At 31.9% G+C, this 24,190-nt stretch overlaps 1 protein-coding gene across 1 annotated transcript in view; it reads left to right on the top strand.

Annotated features, from left to right (window-relative positions):
• The window catches only part of LOC143232595 (acetylcholinesterase-like), a 30,419-nt gene extending 9,079 nt beyond the window's left edge, over positions 1-21,340 (top strand). Inside the window, exons 2-4 of the mRNA XM_076468212.1 lie at positions 10,728-12,328; positions 14,603-14,778; positions 20,962-21,340. Of these exons, the coding sequence (XP_076324327.1) occupies positions 10,761-12,328; positions 14,603-14,778; positions 20,962-21,092 (1,875 nt within the window). The 5' untranslated portion in view covers positions 10,728-10,760 and the 3' untranslated portion in view covers positions 21,093-21,340. The remainder of the gene's footprint in view (positions 1-10,727; positions 12,329-14,602; positions 14,779-20,961) is intronic.
• The last annotated feature ends 2,850 nt before the right edge of the window (positions 21,341-24,190 follow it).

Here is a 24,190-nt window from a genome sequence, read left to right as displayed (position 1 = left end):
ATGTCGTACTTAAAAGTAATAAAAGTTAGAAGGCAAAGATGAGTAGGCCTAATAGCATTACTTATTCATGTTAAGAATGGATTTTCATTGTGAACTTCTATTAGGAAATTGTTGTATTGTGCACTTGTTTAAATGTATAAAATAAATAGAAAATATACAGTTAACATAATACAGTTATAATGCTACGTTAAAAACTTACTGAATAAACCGTCCAGTCTTAAGTTGGTTAATATTGTGAATAACTGATTTAGTAATCACATTTAAAATAGAAAAGTGTTAATAATACATAAAGATAGCAGTCAAAAATGAGTTCGCTAACATTAATGTGTTTGCAAGAATATAAAAAATAGGATTAGCGACAATAACTTGATAAAGTACTTCAATCAACAAAGATAATAAACTTAAAATATTAACAGTCAACAAGAGTAAGAGCCCAGAGTTATTTCTCGAAATATTATGGTATTAACAGTGAGCAAAAATAACAGCCGGTGATTATTCGCTTAAACAATATAATGTTAACACTCAACAAACGCAACAATCAAAAATTGCTTTACGGAACAATAAGAATTGAAACATTAAATAATATAGCAGTCCCTAATTACTTTGTAAAATACCAACCTTGTTAACACTTAACAAAAGTAACAATCGGGTTCGTTTGTTTGTCTTTTGAAACGGAAACAGAAAATGTTTTAAAAACACATAGATATTCTTCTATAAGAGCTAACTCAATAATATATATATATATATCGTAAAACCTCGTATCATTGGTTAACTAAATTTACGCTGACCCACTTTAGCTGTAAAATTAACCAATAAGAGCACAACTGAAGCAATTTGAAATTTTCTTATCATTTTATTGCCCTTGATATAGAAGACTTCTACACACTCCTTTAGTCTGTTTCGAATATATTCGTCATTAAATTTCTACAGTCACTGAATAGGTAAACAGTTTTGTTGAACGCAGATTTCAAATTTCATGCACTATCAGTTTCAAAATTAGCTTCACTTCAGGGTATTTTGGCAGGAATAACACTGAGTAATGGACATTTGAAACAGCCACTACAATATTTGTTTTACATAATTAAAATATAGTTTTCTTATTGGTTAACTAAGATTCCCATCATAAGCCATATTTTTACAAGATTTTGCTTATCCAAGATAGAAATATTCACTTAGAAAGAATTAAATTATATTCCTCAAGTATCTTAGCCATGACAATAACCCTAATTACCAAAGATGTAGCATTCCACTGTACATTATTTAGTCATGTAAATAAGTACTTTTTTCAAGTTAGATGTTCGTGTAATCATTTTTAATCTACAGATAAATGAACTGATGTTCATGAGAATAAATAAGCACTGAATTACGATACATTATTCTAACAAGGAACCGTTGACAGTAGAATTTTTAACAGTGAACAAAAATAACATTCGAATATTATTTGCCAGTGAATAACGTAATTAGTGTCTAAGATTATATTGCTTTTAACTAAAGAATTGTTTTTTGCAGGCTATATTAAACCTTTCAAAAAAATTATATTTGCCTATTATTCAAATTTTCTATAATCGCAATGTTTGAGCTGTATAATCAATATCTGCTGTAAGTAATGTGACCAACGACAGCTTTATGAGAAGCATGAATAAGGTTTAGAGTCAATTAGATACGAAATTTTCCAAAAAATAAGCAACTTAAAACGATATTCAGAAATTTCTAAAAATATTCCTTCGATTTGATCAGTTTTAACATAATTTTTTGCTATAGTATTTTTACTTTATCCCCACAGTTTATAATCTGTAAGATTATCTATCCATATTAATTCACTAACTACTTGATGTTAAAAAAGAACAACTTTATATCTTATGTTTAGGCTGTTAATCTGCTGCAGTTTTCAGTTCAGATCCTGGAAATAGGACTTTATGTTACTTTTTCCATTGTCATATATGTCGATGAGTGTTGTCTGTTCACCTTATAAATACTGGAATCTTTTCTTTAGTATTGGGCTTTGAAATACGAATTTATGAGCTATCTGAACAGACAATATCCAATGATAGAATGCACAGTGGAAAACAAGATAATTAACTCTTGTTCTTCCATTCCTAGACGTAATGGTTGCTAAAACATGTACTTCACATGTACTTCAGGAGTTTACAGAAAACCTACATATACTGGGCTGTAAATCTAACGACATAAATACCAAGGTCATAGACTGTATAATGCTAAGAAGTATCAAGATTTTTCATACAGGAAAAGGAAAAAAATAAAAATAACAAATTTAAATATTTAGTAAATAATATTCAAAAAGAGGTTAAATGCAGAACTATGTTTCACTTGTTAAATGTCTCTCTTGAAACATACACAGGGTCTGTAAGCAATATAAAGTCACAACACTATTTTGGTACCCACAAACAATATGATTCCAGTTATATACACACTAAACCACCTAAAGACTAAATGGAAAGCACCAACATCACTTACCACACCCCCAGTGAAATGGAGCCCTTGAAATTCATTGCAAAAACAAATTGAACAACAGAAATTATAACTCACGAGTATAATACACGCGTAATACTCTGTAATACAGATTTATACACAATAGCCAATCGCACCAAAGAAGCCTGTATATAAAAATAGAATAATTATTGCGAAAATAATGGGATATGAGTCACACAGATGAAAGAAAAATGAAAGAAACCTTTTGCAACCACCTATTTGATATCACAATAAGCAAACCTGGAATAGAATACAATTAAGGGAGAAAACAATCTTTTTCAGAACTCCTGTGAAAACAGTGGTGAATCAACTACTCAAACGTGTGATATGAATCACTTGGTAATTAGATTCCAGTAATGTTATTATAAAGATGATTCATTGTGTGTGTATGTGTTTTAGTATCTGTCACCCAGAATTTGCTGACTAGATCATCGTAGTTTTTGGTATAGTTATTAGAAACTATCTCACAATGTACATGGGCTACCTTATTCTAAAATATTATCTTAAAAAGGGGGAAGAAAAATTCTAAAGTTGGACAAATTTCCACATTTTTTATAGATTTTGCTTCAATCAAGCAGAGTTGGCTGGTTCGATTATTGAAATTTTTGGTAAGGTAACTTGAAACTGTGCAACGATTTACATTGGCAATTTTGTTTTAAGAAGCTTATTCAAAAAGAAGAATAAAAAATACTAAAGGATGGTATCTTTCCACGTTTTTATAAACTTAGCTTCGGTCGCTAACAGCTGGCTCGAGGACCGTGCGTTTGTATATAGTGACTGGAACTTTTTTACTGGCAACTTGTTTAATTTTACAGTAATAAGTTTGTTTGTTTGTTTTGGAATTTCGCACAAAACTACACGAGGGCTATCTGCGTTAGCCGTTCCTAATTGAGCAATGTAAGACAAGAGGGAAGGCAGCTAGTCATTACTACCCACCGCCAACTCTTGGGCTACTCTTTTACCAACGAATAGTGAGATTGACCGTCACATTATAACGCCCCCACGGCTGAAAGGGCGACGGGGATTCAAACTCGCGACCTTCAGATAACGATTGAAGGTCCATACCGAGCCAGTAATAAGCTAAAAGTTTGAAAATCCTTTGCTTAAAATCGTCCTAGAACGTGGAAATTAATTATTTCCAAAGCTAAAAGCATCAATATACAATATACTTTTATCTTGAATAGGTAGAAGCTAAGCATGACATAAAAGCAGTGAACGACATTTATTAAAATATCTGTCGTATTTCCAGTCTTACACGAGTAAACTTATCTTTAGAAAATATTCATTATTCACTCTTTTTGCTTGTAAGAGAGAATGTTTGTTTTTATAGAAAAATGTCTTTAAATATAGCAGTGACTATCAGATAATTATTTATAGAACGTTGCACCTTGACAAAATTAAAGCACGGATATTATACAGAGATAAATAAGCTTCGGTAACATTCGAGCATGTGCAAATAACTCGAGAATGTTTTCTTTGAGACATACAGCAACACCATCGTTCCTTCAAGAGAAGGTGAAAAGGTCAAACTGTGTTTTCATTCAATAAAATAACATTTTTATTATGCATGTTAAAGAATGGATTATCTTCCATTTGCAGCCAACACACTTTAACCACTTCGTGGTTAAAAAAATCAATGACTGTTCATCAAGGACTTGTACCTTTTTATATCAGTAAAGAGAGAAAGACCAGGCAATTCTTTATGAAACATTTACAGTGAGCAGTATTTCAAAGGATGAAGAGTTCCAGGAATTATTCAGAAAGCAATGAAGAAATGTATTTGAGTCATTTTTTATGACAGGAGACAATATCGAAAACTGAGTGGACTCTTCAATTGATGTACAGAGAAGGTTGGCTAAATTAGTTTAACAAACAAACTATATTCATAAATAGATATATTGTTTTATGCTCTCGAATACTTTGCTGTAACCATAGCCAGTGCTTGCCGATGTCAAGGTTTTAAGCTACTTTCAATTATGTGTGTGTACGTGTTGATATAATCTCATTCTTAGTTACAATCCTGATTGAGTTGCAAGCATATTTTAGTAAGTTTGGTGAATTTTCTGTCGTAAAAGAGCAAAACAAATACAATCATCATTTGTTCAATTTCTATACTAAATCATAGTTCAATTTCACCACTGTTGATTATTTAACTTTAAATATATCAAGTTATTTGTTGTGGTCTAAAATTGTGTGTTTTTCAATGTCAAGCTAGAAAACAGCAATGCATTTTTATCCAGATATATACTAAGTCCGAATGATTTATGACTTTTTTCTTTACGTGTGAGTGTGAAAAATTCATGATGAAAGTTTAAAGACTTCACGTTATAATCAATGAATCTAAAGTATTATATCAAAGTACTCATCCTTGGATAATTGGGATATATTATTAGTAACTAACTATCTCTTACATTCTATTAGTACCTAACCATTCTTTTACACACTATTAGTAAAAGACCATTTCTGATACATTATTGGTGTCTAACTATTACTTACTTTCTATTATTATCTAAACATTTCTTAGTATTAATATCTAACCATTTCAAATACTCCATTAATATCTAACCATGTCTTACATTCTACATCTAAATCTCTTAGTAACTAACTTTCTTTTACACTTTGTAATTTCATACTCTCACACACAAATAGTAAGCCTAGCACTTTAGCGTCCAAAGAATGTAACCACAATAGGGTAGAAGAAGAGGATCGGTGATGTCATGAAAGATAACGAGGTAATATTTCCAGTTTTTGTCACAATAGAGCGCCACATGCGTGTGTGTTGTCACTGAAGAAAACAAGGTAATATTTTAAAAAAGTTGCCACCAAAAACATGTTAGAAACGTGTTAATAAGCTGCCATTACAGGTGGCCATGAAGACCTAATGTTAAATTTTGTTACCGGTAACGTGTTACTAGACCGCTATAGTGAATGAATACCTAATATTTGTTTGTAGCTAAGCACAAAGCTACACAAAGGGCTATCAGTTAACTATGCCATCATATAAAGTGTCTCTTAACATTAATTACCTTTATTACTTAATTACTTTCTATTATTATTCAAGCATCTCTTACTATATATTGGTATCTAACCATCTTGTATACTATATTAATACCTAATCATGTCTTACATTCTGTATCTAAACATCTCTTACATCAATAAGCATTTAAACATCTTTTACTATTAGTATCAAAACATCTCTTACTACCTTTTTGTGTCTAGCCATCTCATAGACGTTATTAATATTTAACCATGTATTACATTCTATATCTAAACATCTCTTATTATCCATTATCATTTTATACTATCTATTATTATCTAAACGTCTTTTATTGTCAATTAGTATCTAAATGTCCTTTATTATCTATTAGTATCTAAACATCTCTTACTATTTATTAGTGTCTAACAATCTCAAATACGCCCTATTAATATCTAACTATGTCTTACATTATATATCTAAACATCTATTAGTAACTGACCTTATTTTACACTTTCAAATTTCTTATTTGGTTTACCAGATCTCGGACCTAATACATGTATTGAGCTCTTAAGTTGTAGACTCTACACAGTTTGTTTACATTACATACAAACGTAAACTATTTCCATTTTTGTTTACTGTAGTGATAAGTATTTTGCGATATCCTTGTCATTTTGAGTGAATCCAGTAAAACTCGTTGTACTGTAGCATATAGCTCATGGTATGCATGTACATCTTTGAAGACTAGGCCCAACCTCACAGTATTATTATATATCAAATGGTATATCAAATCGCTATGAAAATTGAAAATGCCAGTAAACACAATTTTTGAAACTTAATTATCTACATTTCCATCTATATCTTCCCATACTTAACTTCTGGTCTTTCGCAGTTGGGTCTTTCTATCTGCGTATTGGATTTCAAGTCGTTTCTGAAGTCTTTCCAGAAGATTTTGTATTGTCGCGAAATCTTTTTACATCAGAACTTTAATATATTTTATCAGGTAACCAAATAAATATACCTTATTCAATTTATTAAGCGACGTTTTTAAATACAATACGTAATTCTTACAATACAGGTTATTATATTCGTTACTTGAATTGCACATGATTAAACTGAAACACTAGTCTCAACTAAAATCCTCCAACTGAGGGCGCACAGGGACATTTAAAGTTTTTAAGACTATTATAAAGTGAAGAGTTTAAGCATCAGCTCCTTAGCTTGAGTCCTGCTACTGTAAGAAATAAAATCGCTCTTCGCACTTTGGAGCCTCAGGTGTGTTATAAGAGTGACAGGTAATCACTGATGACAAACTAGTAACGGTGTTTACTAACTACCTTCCCACTAATATGTTGTCAGTAGCGGTGGTAACTAGCAACCTTCCCGCTAACATGTCATCAGTGGTGGTGTTGGTTAGCTACCTTCCCACTAATATGTTATCTGTAGTGGTGTTGACTAGCAACCTTCCCACTAATATGTTATCAATGCCAGTACTGAGTATCTTCTGACTAATATGTCATCAGTGGTGATATTGATTAGCTACCTTCCCACTAATATGTTATCAGTAGCAGTATCTCAGAACGGCTAGTATGGGTATTAACACTTTTACTGATAAGGAGAGAACAACGTTTCACCCTTCCTAGATCATCTTCAGGTTAAGAAAGAAAGAGTGTTTGAATGTGACCGTTGACAGACACATATCTTTGGGGCGAGAGTATAAACGGGTACCGGATTGTAGGGGGCGTTGTAGGTGGATGTTAGGTTATTAATTAGTATAGGTATAAAGTTGTTCCCTTATATTGATTTAATTTTGGTTTGAGTTGCTGTATAAGTAGGGCTTCTTTGATTTTTCGTTTGTTTTTTCAAATATAAAGGAACACCTTTATACCTATACTAATTAATAACCTAACATCCACCTACAACGCCCCTACAATCCAGTACCCGTTTATACTTTCGTCCCTAAGACAGGTGTTCGTCAACGGTCACATTCAAACTCTCTCTTTCTTAACCTGAAGATGATCTAGGAAGATCAAAACGTTGTTCTCTCCTTATCAATAAAAGTGTTAATATCCATACCAGCCGTTCTGAGATACATTTTTATTTCAAGTGGGTTTCTCGTCATCAAGTATTAGTAGCAGTGTTAACTAACTACCTTCCCATTAATGTTACCAGTGACGGTGTTAACTAGCTACCTTCCCATTAATGTTACCAGTGGAGGTGTTGACAAGATATCTTCCCACTAATATGTTACCAGTGGAGGTGTTGACAAGATATCTTCCCACTAATATGTTACTAGTGGTGGTGTTGACAAGATATCTTCCCACTAATATGTTACTAGTGGTGGTGTTGACAAGATATCTTCCCACTAATATGTCATTTCAAAATTAAGTGCATAGAACCTTCGTGTAGCTTTGCCCCTTTTCCACAAATAAATAATTTTCCAAACTTGCTAGTGAATGTCCCATGCAGGCTTTGACGTCATCAGATTACAGTGAAATATTTTTTAATAAGTATTTCAAAATTTTCTCGTTTAGAATATTAAAAACAACTACATAAAATGATGAAAATTTTTGAGATTTAAAAAAATTTTCATTTGCATTTTAATACAGATAAAACAATAATAATTATCGATAGTGTATATGTTTAGTCTGAAAAAGAAAATTCTATTATCAAACGTAGAAATACTACTCTAATGAATAATACTGTATGTTTTAGAACCTAATAAATTTTTAGAATATCTAGTGAGTAAAGTAATAAATGAAACTGGCTCTATAATTTAAAAACTTGGTTATTGACAGAACGTTTCGAGGAACTGTTCAACGTCTATTCAGCTGTTGGGAAGAAGCAGGTGGTTGGTTTCTGCAAATATCACGATAACAGTTCGGTTTCGTGGTTGTCTGTTTGTTATTTAAAGTGCTTGTTTTCTACTTCCCTGCTGATTAATGCTCCAATATATTAGCAGTGTTGGACATTGTACACACTTAACTACAACGGGTTTCCCATCGGTTTTCATCAATGTTGATAAGGACCATCATAGCATGAATACTCGAGATAAATCTCATGGGACCATTAAAATGTATTGAAAAACAGTCACTATTTCCAAAATAAAAGAACAGATGTTCCAAAGAATCGTTATCACTACGTAATCATAATATTAATAGACCTAATGGTATTTAAAACCGTTATACATACGTTTTTAGTAATTCCCAACAGAACAATTTACTTAGGCATCGTGAAATGAGCATTTTGATTAAGATTCAAGTGAAGACAAACATTTCAGTAATTTCAGACAATAATAAACATTTCAGTGCCTCTTAACGCACACTAAAATAATAATAACCATATGTTCTTTGGAAAATTTTTAACACATTTGAAAATAGGTAAATATAGAAAAACAAGTTTCAACGTATTCTAGCAATATAAAAATACCCCCAGTGGCACTGCGAACTTACAATCCTATAAACTGGGTTTTGATACCCGTGATGGGCAGAGCACAAAAGGCACATTATGTAGCTTTGTGTTTAATTTCAAATAGCCTACAATATACAAACCCAGGCAAACCTTTCCACAGCTTCAGAAAACAAATAATTAGTGAGATTGAAACATTGTCTGATAACAACCAAAGAACACAAGAAAACTTCAAACATTCTGCAACAGGCGGCTGTGTATACTTAGAATATCAGCTCTTACTGACAGGCAAAAAACAAACTTTCAACATATAGTACCATGAGATAGCTAAGCAGATTACAAATTCTAAATATTTTTTAAATAGTCAAACAAAATGACGAAAGTTTCAATGCGTTCTTCTACAAAAGGCAATTGAAGCTGTCTTTCCATTCTTATATTACATGACATTCTATCAACAAGCAAGAATGAATATTGAAAATGTCAGCATTTTCTGACAAACAGAAAACTATAACTTTGGATCATTTTTATATCAAATATCTTTGAAAACTGACACTGTCATCTTATTCTGTTAACATTCAAACAAGAAATAAAGTGTTGAAATCATTCCGTCAACAGACTATTCTATACATTGAAAATGTTAACATATCTTGAGAAACCAAGACCGAAAAATATCAAAGCATTCATCCAACAATCAAATATGAAGAGGGAAAATTTGTACCAAATAATAGCAGCAAACAACAAGTCACCAAATAATTTAACAAATTTTGCTAGTAGTTGAATATATGCACCAACAATGTTAACACATTGTGGCAAACAAAAGAAAAATAATTAAAAAATTCTGCCAAAAGTCTGCCTTAAATGTCAAAAATGCCAACTAATTAAAAAAAGAAAAACTTTTCAACGTATTCAATAAACAGATTAACATTTTTTTCACAAATAAGATAACACATTTTGAACTAAATTCCGTCAACTGACATCTACATACACTGAAAGTATTAACACATTCAAGTAAATAAAATAATGCATTCTACTAGCAATCAGATGAAAACCTTGACAACATTAACACATTTCATGTTTGTTTGTAGTTTAAATACAAAGCTACACAATGAGGCAATTAGATCTCTATATTCTTTCCACCACGAGTATTGAAACCCGCTTTTTAACGTTGTAAATCCGCAGGCATATTGCTATGTCTGTGTGTGTGTTTCCTTTGCTCACAACGGGCTGTCTGCTTAGCCCACCAACGAGAATTAAACTCCTGATTTTAGCATTGTAAATCCGTAGACTTACTGCTGTACATTGCTATGTCACTTGAGATCTTACACATATTCCATTTTGCTTCCTTTATGAACATTTAAACTTTCTGCATGTCCTAACAATACATTAACATGTTTACTTGTTGTTACTAGGATTTTAAATCTAATGGTGAAAAGTATCTGGTGGGTCAGGTTTTGTGTTTATTTTGAACTTTATTTTTAAATTTAAGTTTAAAAAGAAATTATTTTGAAATTTCAAAAATGTATAAAAATGGGAAAATAAAACAAAAGCTTAGGTATCTCAGAACGGCTAGTATGGGTTATAAAACTTTTATTGATAAGCAGAGAACAACGTTTCGACCTTCTTATGTCATCTTCAAGTTAACAAAGCCGTTATACCAGCCGTTCTGAGATACATTTTTTATTTCACGTGGGTTTCTCGTCATCGAGAAGAACAAATGCTTGTCATTGAAAGTAATAACTGGATTAAGTAGTATATTTTTTATACTTTTAAACAAGTTTTCCATTATTATATTTCAGCTAATTTCTCAGATCAATAAATATAAATTAATCATTCCAGTTATTTTACTCTTTTGCAGGGACAGGAAATCCACTTTTTTAAAAAAAGGACTATGAACTTAATAACAACAAAAGCCAACAGTATGACTCAATGGAAAAGCAGTTTTTATTTCTACCACAGAATGGGACTAGTTCTGGCTACATGGCTAACCCTTAGCCTTGGACGAAGTATTCCGTTGCAAGAATCTGAAAAGAATCCATTGATTCGTACCAATAAAGGTTTGGTGAAAGGGAAAACAACAAAAGTTGTTACTGGTAATTTAGTCGACATCTACTTGGGTATACCATATGCAAAGCCTCCTGTTGGTGAATACAGATTTCGACATCCTAAACCTATAGACCCATGGGATGATATTTTTAATGCAACCGAAAAACCCAATACATGTTTTCAGATTAGTGATACATTCTTTGGAAATTTTTCGGGTTCAAAAATGTGGAATCCAAATACTCCTCTAAGCGAAGATTGTTTAAAGGTGAATGTATGGGTGCCACACCAAAAACCGAAGAAGGCTTCTGTTTTGGTTTGGATCTTTGGTGGTGGTTTCTACAGTGGGACGTCTACTCTCAATGTATACAATGCAAAAATTTTAGCTACTGAAGAACAAATAATAGTTGTTTCAATGAATTACAGAGTGGCATCTCTAGGGTTTTTGGTTTTCGATCGTCCAGATGTACCTGGTAACGCTGGGTTGTTTGACCAGTTGATGGCACTAGAATGGGTGCATGATAATATTGCTGCTTTTGGGGGTGATCCAAACAGTATCACTTTGTTTGGTGAGAGTGCTGGAGCAGTCAGTGTGGGACTCCATCTGTTATCTCCATTAAGTAGAAACCTCTTCAACCGAGGCATCTTACAAAGTGGCTCAGCGACGTCTCCATGGGCTATTATTGATTATAAGGAATCCAAAAAACGTGGACTTCGTTTAGCTGAAGCTGTCAATTGTCCACATGATCCTCAAGATATGAATGCTGTTGTCAGGTGTCTTCGTAACGCAGATCCTATGGACCTTGTTATTAATGAATCAGGCACTTTAGGGGTCATTGATTTTCCTTTTGTTCCGGTTGTAGATGGAGCTTTCATTGACGAACCACCATATGTGTCGCTGGACACCAGAAATTTTAAGAATACCAGTGTTATGATGGGTAGCAATTTAGATGAAGGCACCTACTGGATCATCTACTATCTTACAGAACTTTTCAAAAAGGAAGAAGACATTTATCTGACTAGAAAAGATTTTGTTAACTCAGTAAAAGAGTTAAATCCCTACATAGGAGAGGCCGCCCAACAGGCCATTATATTTCAGTATACTGATTGGCTGAATCCAAACAGTTCTATTCATATCCGAGATGCTATTGATAAAATCGTTGGAGATTACCACTTTACTTGCAGTGTGAACGACTTTGCCAACCATTATGTTAAAGTTGGAAATGAAGTCTATATGTATTACTTTACCCATCGGTCTTCTGTTAACCCTTGGCCGAGATGGATGGGAGTGATGCATGGTGATGAGATACCATTTATCTTTGGTGAGCCGCTGAACCCATCTTTAAGATATACGAAAGAAGAAATACTTTTATCCAAGAAAATGATGAGATACTGGGCAAATTTTGCTAAAACAGGGTAAGTATGAATAAACTTTGGCGGTTAATAGCAATCAATTCTCTTCCAAGAGCAAATTTTACTTCTCTTCGACTTTATACTTCAGAAGCTATATTATAATTTAAAAGTACACTAACAGCATTGTGCTTTACATTTGTAAGTGATTCTTCATTGGTTAGAGTAATCAATACATACTCTAAAAAAAAATAAACCAGCTGCATAAGCTTTCTAATTTCGTTTAAATTATTACCTAGAAATATACAAGCATGTATTCTAAAAAAGAATCTACTTATTATGAAATTCTACTTAATGGTGATGTTATGGGAAACATTTCCAGCTTTCTGATAAGTACTGCCAAAGTCGATTTTATGTACGTTTTCGTAGTTCATTTACTATTTAGGCTTAAAACTTAATACTTAATGTTTATAAATATAAAATTTTACACTTCCGTAACTCATTTACTGTCTAGATCTAAGAACTTACAGTGCTAAGAAAATCAAGTTTAATATTCCGTCCAGGGTTCACTAATTCTGTAAAAAAAGATGAATTTATGATAAACTTATATTAGTGAGAAATATGCAGGTGGTATTGTTGCTTTCGTCGGTATCAAAAATGAAGTGATTTTAAGTCAACTATACGAAAACCATTAACATTTGTTTTAGTTTTGAGGTCGGTTTTTAGATATGTTATTTGACTTTAATATAAAACAGCTCGTTTTAACACATTAACGTTTGAACACGAAGGCACTTCAACATCTGTTTCCTTGTTTTTGGTATTTGATGAAATATTTAAGTGTATTTGATGTTTTAGTAATTAAAATATAGTATTATTACAACATATTTGAGTATATTGGAGATATCGCTCAGTGACTTTAAAGATATATTTTCTTTCAGTTCTTTAAATAATTCTTTCCTTTTTATCTCTCATTGTTCTTATTATACGTTATTAGGTATTTTTAATTTTGTTTAAATCAACTCAAAGCATTAAAAAATAATAATAATTTAAATTTGAATTTCATTTTACAGGAAACCACTCGAAGTGGTTATATTTATTTATAGAGATGTTAACACGGAATCGAACATTTTAAAATGCTGAAAAATAAATTTGTATTCACCTATTCCTTTCTTCCTTTGAAGAAGAATGGTGAGTGTGAAGGTTTCGATACCGAGGGTGAACAGAGTACAGAAAATGTATTGTGTTTCTTTGTGCTCAACACCAAACTAAACACTGCTCTCTTTGTGTTTGTCGTTAAAATATGGTATAAGTTAATTCAATCTAAATAAATTCTGGAAATGTTTAAAGTAAGCTGTAAATAGACATGCGAACTTATAAACGTATTAATTACTGTTAACATATAAGGCATTAATGACGGTAATCTTTAACCCAGAAATAAACCATATAATTCACACAGGGTTTATTTTAAGTATTTACCTGTTTTCTGCAATACGGAAACTTCGTTACTGAACTGGTAGATTAATGGTACCTCATATTGATATCTTAGTTCATAAGAAACAAGCAATAAAAACACTTATATTTCTTAAGTTTCGAAATATTATAAAATCCTGATATTTAACGAAACTCTTCAACAGACGAAATTTATCATTACTTCATTGAGTACAAATATTATTATACACGATGTTTCAACATTTACTGTAGAATAATTATATAAAGGTTCTAATTTCATTGTGTATATGACTGATGTCGATTTTATTCGTCAAAAAGTACTTAATGTTACTACAATGTAGTCGCGTTTTATATTCAGTATAAATGTATATAATGAAACAGATAAACTACTAGATTTACGTTAGTTCCTTATCTGGTGAATTGGCTTGCGCGTTGATAAAAAGAAATGTCGTTGCAATGGTTATTGTAACTTTTATTGTACTAACGATAATTAAAGATATTTCGCAGTTCATAAAAAAACAACTAAATCACTAACTGTAGAACTTGATTAATTCAAAGAGGAACAGCACCTATATGCAAATGTGAAATTTTGTTTATCCAGAAAGACGTTTATAATTTAACCCTTACATAATTTTACGAAAGTAACTAGTGATAGAAGCTGAAATTGCCGACACCTTTTGTTGAGAATTTCAATTTAACTTTTATACGACTGAGATCGAGAATTAGAATTATGAAATGTAGGCTAATTTACGATTTATTATGAATTAATACAATATGTCATACCGGCGTTAAAAGATCACTTTACTAGAAAATATAATAAAAACAATTCTGTACAAATGAATAAAAAAAAATGAAGAAAACGCTTAAAGAATAACAAAATCGATTTCTCAGAAACCCTAACGCGGAAAATATCGAAGTGGAAGACGGAACCTACTGGGTCACTCGTACTGACGGCGGAAAAGAGTATATCACTCTAAACGTGGAGTCTCCTAAGATCAGCCGTGGTCCACGGGCAGAATACTGTGCTTTTTGGCAACATTACCTACCTCAATTGGTCAAAAGTACAGGTTAGTAAATTGGATTTTGCTTTTACGGTTTGTTGTTTGTTTAAAAATCTCACATAGTGTTTCAGAAATATTTATCTCACACTATTACGCTGTTATACTTAACTTTTATATTTAAAATTGATATATTATAATAGGCAGTTCTTAATATAATTATAGTTAAATAATTTTAAATGTGTGCAATATTATGGTTATTTTCATCAAATGTTGAAAAATATTTAATTTTAACTCAATGATAAAAATGAAAAGCAGGTAGTTACAAGTAACCAAAGATCGGTACGAGTTATTATGCTTGAAATAAATAGTTGAAAAACTGATATTTTTTACCACATTTTAGTCAATACAAACGGAATTAACAGACGCAAAATGGCAGACGTTTAGGTTTTTCAGGAAAAGGTTATTTTGTATACCAAAAAGAAAAATTCAGCATATTTGTCCACTCAAATAATTTAATATAAATTAGGATTTTATTTCGAAATTTGGACTTTTTGCATTTCTGAGAACAAGTGGAACATACTATTGAAAAACAAACACATAATACCCAACCCACAAATTAACGCGTTCAAACTATTTTTAACAGAAAGTTATCTTCATACAATTCATAGCATATCAAAATACAAAATAAATGCATTAATTGAGCGCAATAACTTGACTTTTTTATTTTCATATGCTAAAATCTTTTTGGCATATGACAATACCCTCAACAGACAACGTATAAACGTCCATCGCTTCACTTCTGTTGATCCTATTAACCTAAAATAGCTGTAAAAAAAAAAACAATTTTTCAGTGTGTTCCAATAACACACTACTCTATTGTTTGAAAGTCAGTTTGTTTAAATTACTTTATAAGATCGTCAACATTAAACTATTGTTATCAAAGATAACCAAAATTATTTAATAAATAAGATTGTGTGCCTTTTACAATAAATATATTTAATAAAACAATATATCAGTATTATTTCTACAACGCAGTCCAATTAATATATCAACAGGAAAAAAAGAGATCTTAAAATATCTAATTAATATCTTGATGGGAAAATATGTCTTAAAATATCTATTTGACGTATTGCCTGGAAAAATGGATTATAAAATATTTTAATAGTTAGTGACAGACATATTGGCTTTCTATCCTCCTTGAGTGATTTGCTTCCCTTCAAAATTATTTCTAGCAAATTTCTACGTCATTCGCAAATTTCTTATTGAATGAGAGTATTATACAGGGTGGCCCGTAAGTCCCTACCCATCCATATATCTTATGTATCCAGTGTATCTGTATGCTGTACCTCATTCTCGCTGCATAATATTGCATAATATTACATAATATTGTCACAAGTGTAATTTACGCTCTTCAAGTGTAAATGGGCTTACATCGTCCATATTTCTCTGAAAAAAAGAAACAAATTTATAATACATGCGTAATTGAATATAACATAATAACATATGGATGGGTAGGGACTTACGGGCCACCCTGTACAATCCTAAATGAGAGAGGAAGTACATTTCACATGCATCTACGTCCTCACTTAGGATTATTTTCTCCTATTCGTTTCAGTAGGATTCCATATTGTAGAATCGAAATTTCTTTAGTAAAAATCTTTAAGTCGGCGTTATCAAACCTAACAATGACCCTTTATCGATTTATAATATTCACAAACGATCCTCTAAGCTTAGTGTTCGAAAGAAGACGAACCTTTTTAGGACATATATTTAAAAAATATGTTTATTTTTGGGTTAGGTAACTTTTTTCTGTTCATCTTAGTAAGAAATATTAACTCAAATCAACCTATCAAAATTATATTAGTTCTCTTTGCTCCAGTTCAATGTCATTTAAAGACTTCACATCGACGTGAAAATTTAATTAATAAAATATTATAATACAACTAACTCAGATAATTAGAATAGCTGTTCGTAAGTTAACTAATTACCAAGCAAAGGATTGTTTGTATTCAAGTCTGTCAAAAAAGCAGAACAATGTTACTAGGAGAAAGTCAATAGAGTGCACTTAAATCTAATGTAATTGTGAAACCAACGAAAGCGTATGGTGTCTGCAGCTATTCTTTACAGACATAATGTCTTATAGAATGATTATATTTAACACGTATTATCTGTGTGGTATTAAAGTACAGAGAAACAAACTATACATTTTAAAACATGTCTCACCTTGCTCGTAAAATTTCGAAACATTTAGAAGTTCGGTATTTCAAACTTATTTCATCCAGAATCGAATTTTTAACATGTTTTCTTTGATCTGTTTAGGCCTAATACGCCGATTTCTTCAACTTCAAAAACTTTAAGATAATATGTTAGCTAACTTACAATTGTGCATTACATTTCTAGTTTACTGCAAATATAAAGAGGGAATTGATCTCAAGTACTTTCACAAAATTTCTTTTGATCAATTCCGTTGTTTAACTTTTCACTTTTATCAAAGTAATTTAGTGAAAGTGTTGTCACACACATCACGCTTAAGAAACGCGTGAACTATTTCCAAACGTATTTTGTATGTAATATTCGTAATTTTCTTCGAAGTATATTTATACATATTACATGTCGTTTCTTAGTATTTTATAGATTACTTGATGTTAATATTTATTCTTGCCTTAACGTTGTATTGACCGAGCATTCCAACTGATGTATGACGTAGAATTTTTTTTCCTGGATACAGAGTCTCATATAATAAAAAAAAAAATTGATAGACTCTGTAATCTTCTCAAACTGGTAACTTTTTCCTACACTATTGAATCATGTAGCAGGCTAGGTTTTGTTTTAAATACATTATCCTAAATAATTTCATTAAGTAAAACTCGTGTGTTTGTTGTTAAGCACAAAATTACACAGCTGGTTATCTGTGTTGTGCCCACCGTGGGTATCGAAACCCTATTTGATAGCGTTATAACAGTAAATCAAGTAATCGAGTTTCTTGTTTCGAGATTGGAAAAAAAGAACAAAGTTTTGAACAACATTAGGCTTATGTTAATGATTTTATGTTGTATTTGCATCGATTCTAGCAGAATAAAAGTGATATATCTGATGCAAAAACAAATTAACGCTAAAGAATAAGTGCTTTGCATGGCAAGTTGTTTCAAAGCGTCAAAACGACATTTTTTTAACCTGTTATCTCTAGACTCAAAATAAATATTAATGTTGTATGTAAGACATGCATACTTTATCACAAGTTAATTTACCAGAGTCCAAGTGTAATATTCTACACATATAAATTCTTTATTTATCAGTAGGGGGGATTAAGATTTAAATTACTGTCTAATCACTAATTTTACTTTTACAGTAAAGTTCGAAATTACACCAGGAGAAAGCAGAGTATTTGAAAGTGTAATAAAGAAAGATAATTTACTTCAGATTTAAACTAATATAAACAATAAAGTTAAAAGTTAAAAATAAAAACTCTAAGCGTAAAGATGATATCAAATGGATACAGTGCACTGTAAAAATGATATTAGGAACAACTGGTGCGTTATTGGAATTATTGGAATTATTACAAAATTGAAACAAAGATACTTAGGAGAATCCTATTTATTATAATGCTTAAATTTATATACTGTGGGAAAAACTGTGTTAAACACAATACCAAATATCTTGGGTTATGTACAATTTATGTGTTGAAATTTATACAGTCCACATACACATAATACATACACTGCTAGCCAAAATCTTAAGGCCAATGAACATAAAGAAAAAATATGCATCTTGCGTTGTTAGACTCAACACCTTATTTGAGTAGAGCTTCGAAAGATGAAAATAAGAAAAGGGAAAATAAAAATAAAAAAACTTTTTGTTACCATTTAATAGGAAAAATGTGAACACTATGAAATTAGCCTAAATACTAGCTGGTCAAAAGTGTAAGACCACACTGAAACGAAGCGTTAATCGATAAATACTGAACGAAATTTAATCATTTGTGTTCAAGCATTAGCGTCATCAAAATCTCCCGCTGACATCTCCTGTGTTACATTGGGTAAAAACATGACAAAGGCTAAAAAGTTGACTGAGTTTGAACGTGGCAGAATCGTCGAGCTGCAAAAGCAAGATCTCTTTGAATGTGCTATCGCTGGTGAGATTGGGCGTTGTAAAACTGTTGTTGCAAATTTCTTAAAAGACCCTGAGAGATACGGAATGAGAATTTCAAATGGTCGGCCCAAGAAAATTTCGCCGGCGTTGAGCAAAAGGATTCGACGAGTTGTCCGGTAAGACATCAGACGATCGTCGAACCAAATTAAGGCCCTTACGAACGCAGAATGCAACTCAAGAACAATAAGACAACATCTACGAGAGAAAGGCTTTAAAAACCGTAAACGTCTTCAAAGGCCACACCTCCTTCCACACCACGAAACAGTTCGGTTAAACTTTGCTAAGAAGCACCAAACATGGGACGTAGAAAAGTGGAAGAAAGTTTTGTTCTCTGATGAGAGAAAAATTAATCTGGATGGTCCAGATGACTTCCAACGTTACTGGCACAATAAGGATATCCAACCAGAGACATTTTCTACACAACACAGTGGAGGAGATTCCATCATGATCTGAGGTGCTTTCTCCTTTCATGGAATAATGAAGCTTCAGGTTATACAGGGGCGTCAAACAGCAGTTGGCTACATTGGCATGTTGAAGAGAGCATCCTTATTGACTGAAGGCCCTCGCTTGTGTGGAAATGACTGGATCTTTCAGCAGGACAACGTTGCAATCCACAATGCCCGCAGGACAAACGACTTTTTCATGGTGAATAACGTAATTCTTTTGGACCATACAGCGTGTTTGCCGGGACTCAACCCCATTGAAAATGTTTGGGGGTGGATGGCAAGGGAAATCTATAGAAATGGACATCAATTCCAAACAGTGCATGATCTTCCTGAAGCCATCTTCACCACTTAGAATAACATTCATGCCAGCCTTCTGCAAACGCTTATATCGACCATGCCAAAGTGAATGTTTGCAGTTATTTGCAATGATGGCCGTGCAACTCACTACTGAGACCTCTTGTTAGGCATTTCCTACCCTGTTTAGGACTTCTTTTTGGTATGGTCTTAAACTTTTGACCAGCTAGTATTTAGGCTAATTTCGTAATGTTCACATTTTCCCCATTAAATGCTAAAAAGGTTTTTATTTTTATTTTCACTTTTCTTATTTTCATCTTTCGAAGCTCTACTCAAATAGGTGGTTGAGTCTAACAACGTAAAATGCATATTTTTTCTTTATGATCATTGGCCTTAAGATTTTGACCAGCAGTGTATTTTACTTCTAAACACAACGTGTTTATATAATTGCAATTCTTAATGGAAAATCGAATGTTCCTCGTGCTGTTAGAAAACAAAGTGTGAATGTGTATTGGTGTATTAATCAAATCTGCTTTAAAGTTCACACGGGTCTAGGCTTGATGATTACAATTCACGTTGCTGTTAAATAACACAATGGTCTGTATTATAAAATTAAAGATTATATACATTTTGAAGTTCCAAGATATCAGGAAAGCACACCTTATAATATTATAACTATAATACGATTTGTTCTTATAAAGATAAGTAGATATTAAGAGATGGTCTTTCATAGTTATGTTTGAAAAAGTGTTATTAATAAAGGATCATCTATTGCACTTTTTACTACTAAGCTTCAAAGAAACTAAGACTAAAACCCCGAATTATTGTACTTATATGAACTTACAGAAGACCTGTAATAAATCGTATAAAACTGGTTCATGGTTTTAACCTGTTCAGTGCCGTAGACAAGATAACTCGTCCAAGCCGATTGGTAACACAGTGCCACGGATGAGTTAATTCGTTCTCAATACTGTGCTCTCAATGTGTTTTTAAAGACATACATTTCACCTACTTACAAATTGTTTCACTTTAGATCCAAAATGGCGTCAGGAAAAAGGTTACAAAATGAAGAAGCATTAGAGTTGTATTTTGAAATTGGTTCGGAGTTGCCGTAGCAGCTGAAATACTTGACAGTCAACAGGTTAAACAAAAGATATAACTCTATTTTTTGCTGGTTCAAGTCACTTACTAGTTCCATTTTGTTGACTAGTAAGTTCACATGTGCTTAACGTCCTACTGTGTAACGTACAAGGTTACACACATGTCCTTATACACTGTGTAACTCAGTTACGGTACTCTTCTTATTTGTTAATCTGTGTATTTAAACTCTTAAATAATGTCCGTTTTCTTCTCTTTGTAGCCTCACTTATCAGATCAAATTCCAACTGTGTCAGCAGCGCAGATGATACCATAAACAAATTTTCCCATTCTCGTCTTCTCAGTGTATTCTTCGTCTGGATCGTCATCCGTCGACATTTTCAGAGAAATTAACATTTTGAGACATCGTGGTTCTTTCATAAGCTAACACTGTTTAGTCTTGTTTCTATTAACAACACCATGATGTACCATAAGTATTATCTGATACGAGGAATACTGATTCTATCTTAACATTGATATGCATTATAATTCATTCTTTGCAACTGAGACTTCGTGATGGACAGCTTTTCTTGCGACAACAGTCAGTTATTCTATCTGTGGCAAAGTTTTAATGTTATTGAAATAAAGAAAAGAAAAATTAATTCATTTTTGAATATTTTCAATGTGGTTAACTAACTTGCATATAATTTAGGTTTTAGACGTTCGCTTGTTATAACTTACTCTATAGCAATAATTAAACACAGGATGAGATAAAATACATAAAACTAGAGGTTTTCGAAACATTAGAAGTTCATAAGATAAAATACATGAAAAAAACCACAAACCTGATGAACATCGATAATAGCTTCGCATACACCCTATTCTGACTAAATACAAAATCACAGTTAGCATATTTTTTCGTCATATGCCAAAGATATTGAGTGATACCAGTATTTGAGAGTCATTCTAGATGTTGAGTACTGCCAGTGTTTCAGAACAATTTCAGAAACTGAGTGCTATCAGTACAATGGAGTTATTTCAGATATTGGATGCTGTCAGTATCTGAGAATCATTCCATATGTTGAGTGCTGCCAGTACTTCAGAACTATTCCAGAGATTGAGTGCTGTCAGTACTTCAGAGTCATTCCTGAATTAACCTTTCCCTGTTTGTGAGTTTAAATATATATATAGCACTGAGCAAAGGTAAACATTTGTATAATGCTAAGGTCACAAATGTATTACATGGTTGTGATAGTGCACATGTAATAATTTTTATAGCTTCTAAAGATATGTATTCTACTCGAGAACACAGAAACTTTTAGTAGTACGAATATTGGGGTTATAGTCTTAAACATTTTCATAATTTTAGAGTCTTATAAACCTGTCAAACCCTGGTATTATTCGACACTGTGTATAACAGATGTAGCGTAATAAAAATATTATTATATTATATTTTATTGTACTCATAACTTTTTACAATTAAAGCCAGTAATATCAGTATAGCAGTATTGGTATAAATAGGTAAAAAATCAAAACCAATGCTGTATGTACAGTTAGTCAGAAATGTATCGTATTAAAATACATAGAAATATAATCCTGTTTTACAACGAAACCTTATCACTGTAGAACTGGAGTTTAATATTAATATTTTTCCAACTTTCAGTGTTTAAATAGTAACTTTACAAATAATATATTGCATCTATAAATAACACTTCAAAGAATTCCTTTGCCTCTTATCTTCCAGCCCAGCTGACTAGTTCTGGTATCAAACGAAAAATCTCTTAGGCAATGACTGGTGAGAAAAAAGTAAACAAATAAAGAGATACTAGGATGATACACAAACTGAAGGGGTTATCATACAAGAATAAGTTAAGATTTCTGAAACTGTTTTCTCTTGAAAAAATAAGAGTTAGAGTGGATCTGATTGAAGTGTCTAAGATAGTGTTGATGCATCATCGTTTTTACATACTTAACAGTTAAACTAGGGGACAAATATGAAGTTTGGCAGGGAAAGATCATCTTTGTCTAAGACAGTTTTATTTTTTAAACATAGAGGTTGACCTTTGGAATGGGATGCCTTCATATAAAGTAGATGTAGTTAATTTAAGGGCGTTTAAGGGAAGGCTTGGATAAAGTTTGAACAAAATGGCTGGCTTTGAGTACTGTAATTTTAGAATTTAATATAGTGGACCGGTGTCTAGATGGATCACTGGCACTTTGTTGTCCATAAATTATATGTATGTTTGTATACTTTAACAAACCCCTGATTTTAAATACATAATGAACAAGTTAAGAGGAATTTGGAAATGTGAAAAAAAATATCTATACTTAATGTAATATCTATTCCAAATGTTAGGCTTAATTATTTCTATGCTTTGCCAGCTTTAGGCGTTTAAACTGTAACTGATGCCATGTGATTTGAATTTTAACTCCAATGAGTTATTATGTGCTCAATTCAGCTCTGTTTTTTAAATCACATATCGTTATCACAATAATACCAGTGTTACCTGTTCTGTTATGTTGTGTGTTTTTTATTATGGTCCAACAGATTCCTTAAAATATAAATAAAAGTTAGAACAGACAACAGTTCCCACTTTTATTTGTTGTTGAAAGTCTCAAATAAGTATGTCATATTTTTAGTCTTATTCGTTAAGTAACGTTATGTTGTGTCACATTGTTTCTTGCATCCACATATATTGCTCTGACTATGATGAAAATAGCTTTTTATTTTGTCATACTATCACACCAATAAAAATACATTTTTATAGTTCCAAAATTAAATTTAATTTGATCGTCTATATTGGTAGTTTTATTGTCACTAACAAAGGTATGGCTGCTAGCAGCATTTATTTCGTCAGCTTTGAAAGCTGCAGGAGATTAGTTTTACTTTTAAGAAATGTATTATACTTTTCAATATTTCCTTTTATTCCCGAAAACTCTGAAAGAAAACGTGTTAGATCCAAGTTATATTCTAGCTATATTCCAACGTCATTTTTCAATGGAAGAGTAAGTAAGTAGTTGTGTAAATCAAAATACAACTAATACATTGAAATTGCTTTAACAGTTTTTCACCACGATGAAAAACATTTTTTTGTAACCACCTTTTCCGAAACGAGCTCGTTGGATACAGATTCGCAAAATTTGGTTTTACTTAAAATGTGTCTACTAACAATATAATACACGGGAAATATAAACTATTTTGCTCAGTTTCACCCGTTTAAAAATTAGGTAAATAATCCTCAAAATGTTTAACAAAAATTATAAAAATCGTTTTGTAAATACTCCACCGTAACAGTTTCTTTTAAATGTCTCATTCTGTCTCAAGCTGAATGTCTTTTAGGTGTAAATATTTATCAGGTTTCTAAAGCTCATAACTTAAATTTTTGTAAACAATAGTTCTCGGATGGGTAAAATACGTGTATATTACGACTTAATATCGATTACGCTACATTAGAATACTTGGTTTCTACTACAGTATGTCTTCTATTCAACAATTTCAAAAAAAGGCAAGT

The sequence above is a fragment of the Tachypleus tridentatus genome, chromosome 11, assembly GCF_004210375.1.
Source record: "Tachypleus tridentatus isolate NWPU-2018 chromosome 11, ASM421037v1, whole genome shotgun sequence".
NCBI lineage: Eukaryota > Metazoa > Arthropoda > Merostomata > Xiphosura > Limulidae > Tachypleus > Tachypleus tridentatus.
This window is presented reverse-complemented; position numbering and strand designations above follow the sequence as displayed.